Source organism: Saccopteryx leptura, chromosome 6 (genome assembly GCF_036850995.1).
Source record: "Saccopteryx leptura isolate mSacLep1 chromosome 6, mSacLep1_pri_phased_curated, whole genome shotgun sequence".
In the NCBI taxonomy this organism is placed as follows: domain Eukaryota; kingdom Metazoa; phylum Chordata; class Mammalia; order Chiroptera; family Emballonuridae; genus Saccopteryx; species Saccopteryx leptura.
Window position 1 is genome coordinate 2723522 of NC_089508.1, and position 12319 is coordinate 2735840.

At 40.2% G+C, this 12319-nt stretch overlaps 1 protein-coding gene across 5 annotated transcripts in view; it reads right to left on the reverse strand.

The window, feature by feature from the left end:
• MARK3 (microtubule affinity regulating kinase 3) overlaps window positions 1-12319 on the reverse strand; it is a 109465-nt gene that overhangs the window by 44878 nt on the left and 52268 nt on the right. For 4 of the 5 annotated variants that reach the window (XM_066344059.1, XM_066344058.1, XM_066344057.1 and 1 more), the window contains exons 4-5: window positions 7451-7499; window positions 4128-4193 (exon numbers count right to left, since the gene is read on the reverse strand). In XM_066344059.1, coding sequence (XP_066200156.1) covers window positions 4128-4193; window positions 7451-7499 — 115 coding nt within the window. The remainder of the gene's footprint in view (window positions 1-4127; window positions 4194-7450; window positions 7500-12319) is intronic. The other variant, XM_066344061.1, reaches the window with a different exon arrangement.

Below are 12319 nucleotides of genomic sequence, written 5' to 3' on the forward strand. Positions count from 1 at the left end.
AGAGAACAATTTTCAAATTATCACTTGATTGCATAATGATCTTTTAAAAGTCATACTGTTGTTAATTTACACCAAATGATTGCTATAACTATTTTGACTTACAAAGTTAAATGTCAGCATTTTCTAAGTGGATGACCTTTTATTGTACTTGAAGAACAATATACAATGTCAAAACAAGTAAAAAGATGAAAACAACTAAAGATAATATGCATATCATATAAGAAACAGATCTGAGTTAAAAAATTTTAATAGATTAAACCTGCTGTTTGTGGCAGTGGGTCTGTGCCTTCTCCGTCCCTAACCCTCTTCTCCCTCTAGCAGCCAGAGTGATCCTTGTAAGAGGTCAGTCACTTCACAGTCTCCTCTGCTCTCACAGATAAGTCTAAGTCTTTCATCATAATTTTAAAACATTTTTATAAATTCAAATACAACATAAACCTCTTAACAGATTTAGGAACCATGAAGCCATACGCACAATTACTGTTATAAATTAGGAATTCAAGCCAGCTCTCTTTTTTCCCTTATTAAAAATGTACTAGCATTCAGATTAAGCAGCTAACCTAAAAACCTTTAAAGGCTATCTATTAGAAAACAAACAGCAAACAGTGGCTTTCTCCACCCAGCTCAGGGACCTCGTGGTTGACGGACACTGGACAGGACAGTGCAGAAAGTCCCAGGGTGTAAGTTCAGGTCCTACTACTGCGATGGAACTGTTGGCAGAGAATACCTTTCAAAGTTTTAGTTTCACCTGTAAAAATTAGGTAGGTGTCCTGGATGATTTCTAAGATTCCTTCCAATTCTATAACTCTATGATTCTACCAAAATGAAAAATACCAGGCAGGGGAAGGAGTGGGTAGTATATTTAATGAAACTTTTGTTGTTCGAAATGGCAAACATAAACAATCAAATAGATGCCCTGGAGACTGACAGTACTTTGTTGAGCTGATTAAAACTAACAGCCAAAGCTAATCCGCCACTATTGGTTAATGCTTTTATAGTGCTCCTCAAAGGAGGGCTGTGTTAGCAAGTCACTGAGAAACTCTAAGACATGTAATTTCTCATGTCACACTGCCAGTGAGGGGCACTGACTGGATGACCCCACCTCTTCTTCTCAAAGCCCATCCTCCTTCTACTAAAACTGGATGCTTCTCAGATGTTTCTGTTTGCCTCTCTATAAGAGCAATCTCTACAACCTTGGTACTTAAAATAAGTGGGAACAGAAAGTCATGACCAACTAACAAAATCAGGAGAGATTATGTGTATCAGAAGACTAGAACTCCAGGCCTGGTAAAGTGACTACGGAGAGACTTCCCAGACTCCATTCCTCAAGGGTAAAAGCCTATCATTCACTGCCTGGCTACATTACAGTCTTTGTGAAGGTCAAGGAGAGATCAGGTAAGGCACTGACTGTAGAAGCTACACACAAATGGAAAGGTTATTAACATTACTCTACAAGACGAGTAGAACGTATTAGAACTCCACATAGATTTCCGGTTCTGCAGTTAACCTTCAGCACTTCCCACTACTACTCAATTGTGAAAATCCCAACTAAATTCTCTAACCATACACTTAAAATAGAAATCACACAACTGGCCATGGGAAAACGGTTAGTTCAGTTGGTTAAGAGCATTGTCCTGAAATAACAAGGTTGCAGGGTTGATCCCTGGTCAGGGCATACATGGGAAGCAGCCAGAAAATCCATGACTGAGTAAAATAACAAATGCTTCCCTTCCCCCTCCCCTCCCTCTCCCTTCCTCTGTCTCTCTAAAAATCAATGAAAGTTAAGCCCTGGCTGGATAGCTCTGGAGCGTTGTCGTTAAGTGTGGTAGTTGCCAGTTCAATTCCCTGGTCAGGGCACATACAGGAACAGCTCAATGTTTCTGTCTCTCTCCAAAAGAGAACGAGAAAGAGAGGGGGAGGGGGGGGAGGAAGGAAGGAAGGGAGGGAGGGAGGAAGAAAAATAGATAAGATAGATCACACAACTAATAACGAATCAGGAGTATACCTACTGGAACTTATTAGTGCTAACAGGCTTATAATCTTTTATTTAATAGCTCACTAAAATAAGGCTGTCATGCAACTTTCTGTATTCAGGTTTTATAACCTGGATCAAATACTAATGATAAAATAAAACTCTTAACCCAAACAATTTAGGCTGTACTGTAGAATCAAACAGAGAATGTCTCCAGTAGTTTTTTGTTGTTTTTTTTTAATTCAGTGAGAGGAGGGGAGGCAGAGACAGACTCCATGTGCCCTGACTGGGATACACCTGAGAAGCCCACTAGGGGGCATTGCTCCATTGTTCAGCAACTGAGCTCTTCTCAGAGCCTAAGGCGGAGCCCATGGAGCCATCCTCAGCGCCCCAGGCTAACTCACTCCAGTGGAGCCATGCCTGCAGGAGGAGAAGAGAGAAAAAGAGAGAGAAGCAAGAGGGGGAGCGGTGAAGAAGCAGATTGGCGCTTCTCCTGTGTGCCCTGACTGGGAATCAAACCTGGGACATCCACATGCTGGGCCAACTTGCCAAGGCCTTTCTTTTTCTCTAGTAGTTTTTAATTTCATAAATTCAGTTCAATTCTTATTTGCCAAGAATCTGCTAAGTGCCAGACACTGTGCCAGAGGTTGGAAAAACACAGAGATAAGCAGAAATGCTTCTGACTTCCATAGACAAACTCACACATGGTCCAAAAACTATAAGCCTACCCTAACCTCAACTCTAAAATTAGAATCTTTGTAAAAGACAAGAGCTATATATGCTGATCACATAATTCAGGGGATATTTCAAAACGAACATAAAGCAATAAAATATTCCCTAATTTTTGTGAGCAGGTATATTCATTTCAGAAAAATGTTCACATTTATATAACCTTGCAAGCAAATAATTACTAGTTCTTAATCTTTAGGGAAAATCTAACCATATGCACTATAACCACCACTTCTGGCCGTGGGAAAGATGAACACCAATGACATTAAAATCTGATGAGGAAAAACAATCCCAACATGCAGTACATGTTTATTTCAAACAGGCTAATACAGTGCTTTATTTAAAAATCCAAGTACTTGGAATAAACAAAATGTGGCGCGTGTGTGCATGCACATGCGCGCGCGCGCACACACACACACAATGGAATATAATTCAGTCTTAAAAAGGAAGGAAATCCTGTCACATGCTACAACATAGATGAACCTTCAGGACATTATGTTCAGTGACACAGGCGGTCAAAAGGAAAAATACTGTAGGATTCCACTCATATAAGGTCCCTAGAGCAGTCAAATTCTTAAGAGACAGAAAGCAGAATGGTGGTTGCCAGGAGGACGGGGAGGAGTGAATAAGGAGTCAGTGTTTAATGGGAACAGAGCTATCGTTTTGCAAGATAAAAAAGACTTCTGTGGAAAAATGGTTGTGGTAGTTACACAACAAAGTGCATTACTTTTTTTTTTTTTTTGTATTTTTCTGAAGCTGGAAATGGGGAGAGACGGTCAGACAGACTCCCACATACGCCCGACCGGGATCCACCCGGCACGCCCACCAGGGGGCTACGCTCTGCCCACCAGGGGCGATGCTCTGCCCCTCCGGGGCCTCGCTCTGCCGCGACCAGAGCCACTCTAGCGCCTGGGGCAGAGGCCAAGGAGCCATCCCCAGCGCCTGGGCCATCTTTGCTCCAATGGAGCCTTGGCTGCGGGAGGGGAAGAGAGAGACAGAGAGGAAGGAGAGGGGGAGAGGTGGAGAAGCAGATGGGCGCTCCTCCTGTGTGCCCTGGCTGGGAATCGAACCCGGGTCCCCCGCACGCCAGGCCGACGCTCTACCGCTGAGCCAACCGGCCAGGGTCACAAAGTGTATTACTTAAAGCCCTTGAACTGTAGTATACTTTGAAATAGTTAAAATGGTAATTTTTATGTTTTGGATATTTAACCACAATAAAAAAAAAATCCAAGTATTTGTACATTGTCAATGAAAAATGCTAAGACTGAAACAACAGCAACCCAAAGAGCTGCTGACAGATTTTCTGATTTTCATCCTAGTGTATTATGACTCTGGATGTTAAAGAAACTCTTAACAGTTACCTATATAGATACTGTGGTCATGTACTCTTCTAAAAGGGAAGAAAAAAAATTAACAAATGTCTTACCTCCACTTGCATACTCCATGATTAGGTAGAGTGTTTTGTCGGTTTCGATGACTTCAAATAACTTCACTGGGAAAGGGGAGAGAGTACAGGAGAAGAAACAAATGTTTGTATGCATATACCACGCACATATAAATTCTAACTACAAAAATTAACTTTTTCCTCTTTATGATTTTAATATCTAGCCCTTTAAAGACTGCTTTTAGGAAATTTATCATATATTACACCAGAAAAGATTGTATAAAAGTATGAAATTCCATAAAAATAACAATTTCTGGGTGCTGGCACACTGTCACTCAGCATGTGCTCAGCACCCTAGAGAAGCATGTCTGGTCCCCGCCCTCCATCACTGTCTGGCAGGACATCTATTGTATACTGGCCAGCTACCTTCCCAGCAGCTCTTCCCTTGCACCTCAAGAAAAGCATTCTTACTTAGCATTTAAGCTGTAGGGACTGCTCAGATCTACTCTACTCCTCCAAGTGCAAGGCCATTCTAGCTTTAAGGATATATATATATATATATATATATATCCATTATTTTAAAATGTAATTCTGTGAGAGCCATACAACGACCCATGCACCTTACGCATTATCCAATAAAAATTTGGTGTTGTCCTGGAGGACAGCTCTGATTGGCTCCAGCACCCCCCCCCCCCCCGCATCCATGAACATGAGCGTTAGGAAATGAATGGATAGTAATACATGAGCAGGCGTCCCCAAACTGCGCCCCCCTGAGGCCATTTATTCCACCCCACCACACTTCCAGAAGGGGCGCCTCTTTCATTGGTGGTCAGTGAGAGGAGCACTGTATGTGGCAGCCCTCCAATGGTCTGAGGGACAGTGAACTGGCCCCCTGTGTAAAAAGTTTGGGGACCCCTGTACATGAGAATGTTTTGTACTTTTAACCTTATTTTTTTTTTTATTAAAGATTTTTCTGCAAGCCAGATGCAGCCATCAAAAGAGCCACATCTAGCTCACGTGCCATAGGTTCCCGACCCCTGATATATATAATCCCACTTGAGACTTTCGTTGCTTGGGAAACATTACAATTTTCCAAAAACAAGGTTCCTTTGTTACTATTCTAAAGCCAGAAGTAGAAAGAAGTAGAAGGGATTACAGTATAATTAATTATAAAGAACTTTTAAAAGAATTATTTCCAATAGGCCAGTGTTATGTTGCTCTCTACCAGATCGTGTTATAGATAGAAATGATATTCCTATTACTGCTAATTCATAAAACAATAAAAAAAAAAATATATACTTTAAATAAAACAAGTAAATTTCTAAAGCTACCAAATTAATTTGCATACCTACATTTTAATTATTATTTATTCATTTTTAGAGAGGGAGAGAGGGGGAGAGGGAGGGGGGAGGAGCAGGAAGCATCAACTCCCATATCTGCCTTGACCAAGCAAGCCCAGGATTTCAAACTGGCGACCTCAGCATTCCAGGTCGACACTTTATCCACTGCATCACCACAGCTCAGGCTGCATATCTACTTTAGTTTGGTACTATATACTTTAAAATTAAATTTACCAAGGGGGGAGGGAAGATGCTAGTCTTTTATATTTTGGGCTATTTTCTGATACTTTAACACTGAGTATTAGATCAAATCAAGTAACTAACATAGTGTTTAATATATATTTATTAAATAAAAGTATCATATTTTCTAAAATGGTGTATTTGGGTTATAAATAAAAATCTTTGAAAGAAATTTAAGATATATATGCTGGTAAATCAATATATAAATAAAACCTTTCTAAAATTGCAATGCAAATATTAGCTCTCCTGGGAAAATTATTTTAATCCAACAGAAATTTAAATTTTTAGATATTACAATATATTATCAAAGATACATCATTTAGTAATTAGTAATTTAGTGGAAAGAACTTCAATCAGGGTACAACTTAACTAAAAGATAAAATAAATATGTTCAAGTTAGCTAGTTCTAGGCAATAGTGATAAAGTGTTTTTGGGTAAAAAGTTAGAATTTGAAATCTAGAGTTGGCTAGCTAAGCCCAAAGGGCTGAAATAAAAAGTGAATGAAAAAGGTTTTCTTTCCACTATTATATTCCTTGTTATTTTTATTTTTTCCAAACATGTATTTTATTGATTTTAAGATGTATAGTTTTTCACATTTTAATTAGTATCACTGATAATGGGATGATGACTTAGTAGCATTGTTTTTCTCTTAGTAGTTCATAAAACAATGCCTTTGCAATAATGGTGGTTTAGACCAGATGAAACAGGGTATAACTTTTTCTCTCCTATGGTTCCATTTTACTCTTTTCTTCTTGTGCTACAACAATTCTCAATAGGGCCCTGGCCAGTGGCTCAATGGATAAAGTGTTGATCCAGTGTACCAGAGGTTACAGTTTTGACGCCCGGTCAGGGCACATATGAGAAGTGGTCAATGAGTATATAACTAAATGGAACTAAGTGAAAAAACAAATTGATGCTTCGCTCTCTCTCCCTCCACCACTCCACTCTCAAATCAATGGAAAATTAAAGAAAAACAAAACTTAATAGGGTATCCTTAACTTCAAATGTCACTCCTGACACTTCCTAGAAGTGATTTTGATAAACTGATACAACAGCCGGTTTTAAGTGCTATTTCACTTTTGAAGTAATATTTTTAGATTATAGGAGCTATCACTGTATAAAGAAGCAGTTAAATGTTTGTTAAAAGCTCTATAATGATATGTGGGATCAAAAGTTTTCACTAAGATAACTATACAACAGGGTGAGGTTTAGGTAATTTTGCGTACTTTCATCTTGATTCTGCAATTATGAGGGCAGGACCCGACCCTTCCTCATCTTTAAACCCACCTTATCACATCCAGCTGTGCAGAGAGGATATATAAAACAAACATGTGCCATAAAACATTTCATATCAAAATCCCAGTAGGTAACACGAATCCAATGTCTTTTAAAATAATTCAATGTACAAGTATTTTCTTAGAAACACAGCTATAGCAAAAGGTGTTATAGCTTTGAAAACTTTAACTTAATTCCCTTCTTTCTATGAATTAAATATAATATTTTCCAATGTTAAAAAAATCGGATTACAATCTAATTATAGATGTTTCTACTTCATTAAATCTTTAAATTCAAATGTTTAAAACCTAAGCTTTTAACCTGTCTCTAGTAATTTAAAAAAGATAATGCAAATACTGAACAATGAGGATATGTATTTTTTGTTCAAAGAGCACCTGGACTGGGAAGAAGGAAGAACTCTTCTCTCTCTCCTAGAATACATGTTTAGCTTTATGACATACTTCAAAGAATCCAATCAAACCCAAGAGTATTTAAGAAAGCAGAAAGTACCTATGTTTGGATGATTTAAAATCTTCATTATTCTTACTTCTCTGAAGAGCTAAAAAAAAAAGCAAAAAACACACACACACAATCCCACACACAGGTTATTCATATAATATTTCACTGTTCCAATATAAATTTAAATTTTTACCTAGAGAACCAATTCATTGATAATGTTCAGTAGCCCACATCTAACATGAAAGACCAGCATAACTATGAAGTAGCTTATAACCCAATACCAAATGCTTCAATTTTTTTTTTAAGTGACAGGAGGGGAGACAGTGAGAGAGACTCCTGCATGCACCCCTACTGGGCTCCACCTGGCAACCTCCATCTTGGGCTGATGCTTGGATTAGCCGAGCTATTTTTAGCACTTGAGGTGGATGCCCACAAACCAACTGAACCACTGGCTGAGGGAGAGGAGAGACAGGGAGGGGGAGAGAAGCAGATGGTCGCTTCTCCTCTGTGCCCTGACCAGGAATCAAACCTGGGCCATCTATATGCCAGGCTGACCAGTCTATCCAATGAGCCAACTGGCCAGAGCCTTTTATTTTATTTTTTAAGTGAGAGGAGGGGAGATAATAAAACAGATTTCTGCATGTGCCCCCACCCCCCAGGATCTACCCAGCAACTCCCATCTGGGGCTGATGCTCAAATCAACTGAGCCAATGTCTGTGAGAGAGAGGAAGAGAGAGAAGGCAGAGAAGGAGGGGAGAAGGCAGAGAAGCAGGTGGTTGCTTCTCATGTGTGCCCTGACTGGGGATTGAACGTGGGATGTCAGCACACGAGGCCAATGCTCTATCCACTGAGCAAACTGGCCAGGGCCAAGTGCTTCAACTTTATCTTGTGAAAAAGCAGAGGTCCCAGAGGAGAACGCTATCACAACTGGAAATCTATTTTGCTATCTTGAATACATAAGGTTGGATTCAGGTAAGAATAGTTTGTGACTTAACTTAGTTTGACTCAATATCTACCCAAGGTAGAAGTTCTAATTCTATAAATAAAAACTTGTACAGTCTCAATAAACTACATTCTGCATGTATTAATTTATAATTTCAAGTAAATCCATGAAAAGATTTTGAACAAAACCACTACAGAAAATCCTCATTGGTGGTAAAGTAATTTAGCTCGGAAGCTGAGAGACTTACATTAATGGCCCTAATCAGTACTGCCTCATATGGTCTCACTTTTGTACTCGCTGTGTGACTTGCTCTGGCTAGTGGGACATTATCAAATTTGAAGCAAGCAGAGGCTGGATAAAATGCTTGTATAGTGGAGCCAGCTTTCTTTAAATGATGTCGCCATAATATAAAGATAGTCTAGCTTTTTTGAAAGACTGTACATAGAGAGATGCACTGTTCCAACTGAGTGCAGCCCCTATCAACTTGCTACCTCAATGCTGCTACTACACAAGTGAACCCAGGAAAGACCATGAGAAAAACTGCCTAGTCAGGACTAGCAGAGCTGCACAGCCATCACACAGAATAAGGAGAAATATTAAATTGCCATTATATATAACCAGGTGGAGGCGCAGTGAGTAGAGCGTTGGTCTGGGACGCTGAGAACCCAGGTTCAAAACCCCAAGGTTGCCAGCTTGAGCACGGGCGGCCAGCTTCAGTGCAGGGTTGCCAGCCTGAGTGCAGGATCATAGACATGATCCCATGGTTGCTGGCTTGAGCAAGGGGTCACTGGCTTAGCTGGAGCACCCCAGTTAAGGCACATATGAGAAAGCAATCAATGAACAAATAAGGTGCCGCAAACTATGGGTTGATGCTTCTCTTATCTCCCTTTCTGTCTGCCCCCCCCCCCAATAAATAAAAACAAACGAATGAATGGCTGTTATATATACACATGTTGTGAATTCAGAGGAGGGTCATGGTCATAGCATTATGGCTGGGGCTAATAGGAGATATCTCAGAAAATAACAAATTTAGAGTTCATGTTATCCAACCATTCTGCAAACAAGTGGAAAGAGAGGAAAAGGTCTTCTAAAGGCATGCTAGCTTTCTGTGAGGAGTAGAGCCAGAATTAGGTCTGGAAAAGCTCTGGAAGTGAGAAGCAGCTGGTTTGTGGAAAGAACGCTGGCGAGAAATCACAAGGCTCTCACTGTACTTGTCCTTGCCCACCATATCTAATCTAGAAGTGAACTAGCAGCAAACAATTGAGAGCATGGGAAAAAAGACATGGATGTATCTGACCTACAAACTGAGCTAGCAGCTTAAAAACATGGATTCGGATGAACAGACCTCCATCTGGAACACTGAATCCTCTCTGAGGGCAGAGTGTTTTTATTACCAACATACACACCTCCATTGTTACTGTGTCATTCCCGTACTCGATGCTCTAAGAGAGGACAGCCACCCTGACAACCATTCAGGCTTGAGTTCTTTCTTAGTTTCCCTCTGCCAACCTAACACAGAAATACTGTTTTCCAACCTGTTAGAATTTAAATCCCCCAGTTATTTCCACAAATGCTACATTAGAAGAGTCCACGTTGAATGCCATACCAACAGCTTAGGACACTGCACTTGGCATAAAGCCAGGATGGCAGCCTCAGGTCACTGACAACCTCCGTTTAGCATTCTAATCCAGCAACCTCGACTCCTCTCAGGTATCAGACCACAGCAAACTCTCCCTGCCTCAGTCTTTGCTCCTTTACATCCTTCCAGCCTCCAGCAGATTCTCTGAAAACTTTATCCAAATCAGTCTCCTCTGTTTTACAGCATTCTCCCCTGGAATGTTTTTCAGGTTGAGATAGTATACATTTTTGTGTAGCTGTTTACTGTCACCTTGCCTTCCACAGGGAACACATGCATCTCCTTTCAGTACCCTGTGGCTGAAACAGAGCCTAGTGCACAGCAGGAACTCAAATGCCTGCATGAAAGTACTAACTAGTGAGAAGTGTGGTGTGAGCCAGCCTCTTTGGCAGTCTAATGACCATGCTGCTTGTTACAGAGCTGTTACAGTCCTGCTGGCAGGAATGCACAAATATGTGCAACAACAAATCAATGTTTCCTTTTCTTCTTTGTCTCTCCTCCCGCCCCCCTGCCTTAAAATCAAAGAACAAAAATGTTGGGTTTTTTCTTTTAATTCTAGGTTAGAATTCTTTTCTCCCAGAAACTGCCACTCCCACTTTAATGAGATATAACTGACACATAATATTATGTGTCAGATTTACAACGTGAGAATTTGATTACACATATATATTGAAATCTTTACCACAATAATGTTAGTTAATGCATCCTTCGCCTTACACATTACCAGTCTATTACTGTTATGGTGAAAACATTTAAGATCTATTCTCACAGCAACCTTCAAGCATACAACACAGTATTGTTCATTATCATCAACATACTGCACATTACATACCTCTCCAGACTTATATACCTTGTAACTGTTTGCACCCTTACAACTATTATACCCATCTGCACATTCCCACCCCTCTGTTTCTGAGCTCTGTCTTTATGAGTCTACATAGAAGTGATATATAGTATTTGTCTTTCTATGTCCTCAAGTCCATCAAACTAGAAGTGATAGCTAATACAAAGACTCATTATTCAAAAATACGCCAAAAGACTGGAATGATGGCAGAAAACCAAGAGATCTTTACCAGGAATCAATCAAATTCAGGTAAGAAAAAAATCAACAATAAATGAGGCCTATGTTGAGGGCAATTCCTGTGGATAGCTCAGGAGACTGAGTATTTACTTGGGAGATGGGACCAAGAAGATCCAAAATAAACTGGCTATGTTTGAAGCAGTAGATATAACCTCTATAGCTCCATATGGCAGAACAGAGAAATAGATAACAGTATTGTAGAAGTTTCTAGAAGACAGATGCTAGGGTAAATGAAAAGAAAAACCTCGTAACTTGAGCATCTGACATTGGAACAAGATAGCACAGGAAGGAGCGGCCTTCCTTCCTACATGTGTTTAAAGCTGTCTAACTAACCAGCTACCATAAGCACACGTTTTTAAAAATCAATTATTTCATTTAGTTACAATTTCTTGTTTTTAATGAAGTGATTCCAGTTTAAGAAAGACATTATGATTTAAACCAATTGTGTCACAGTATGGTGACAGTTAAGTTTCTGCCACTAAGACTGAACAACAAAATCTCAGTCATAAGAATCGAGGAGAAAGTTAGGGAATCTCTGAAAAGTTTATTACAGACAACCATTCCTTAAAAGAGCTGAGGCATTCAAGGCTCCTGGCCTGCCCACGTAACCTCCAGCTCATATTCCTTCGGCTCAGGAACCCGCGCTGCCTTGCACAGCTGCAGGCTTCTACAGTCATAGCCTCTGCTGAGGCTTCTCAGGCTGGCTACCTGTGTACCAACTCTGAGAACCCCCACATCAATGCTGCAGTGAAAGCTGTAAAAGTCTTTCCATTCTTTGTTACTAAGTGAAAAATATCTAGATCCTTCAAGGTGGAGGTAAAATTTACTGCAAACCACATGGGCTCATGAGAGTCTGCCACCTTCTGTATCTTTCATCTGGCTGTTGTTTCTTATCCTTTACTATCCTTTGCAATAAATCAGTAACCAAATGAGTAGACAGGTTTTCTTGAACTCTGAGAGCTGAGAAGGCAGTCACTGGAACCCACAATTCAGCTGGTCAGTCAGACACACAGATATCTGAAGTGGAGGGGCAGAGTTGTGGTGTCAAACCCTTTGCCTGTGAACTCTGATTTCATCTCTCAAGAGATCATGTCAGAATTGAACTGCATTCTCAGACACCCTGTTGGCATCAGAAAAATGCTTGTTGGTATTGGGAAGCCTCCATACATACACATTGGCACTGGGTCAGGGAATCCTTTCCAGACATCGATTTCATGGAAGCAAGAACTTCATTTACCTCAATGTTATATACACAGTGCT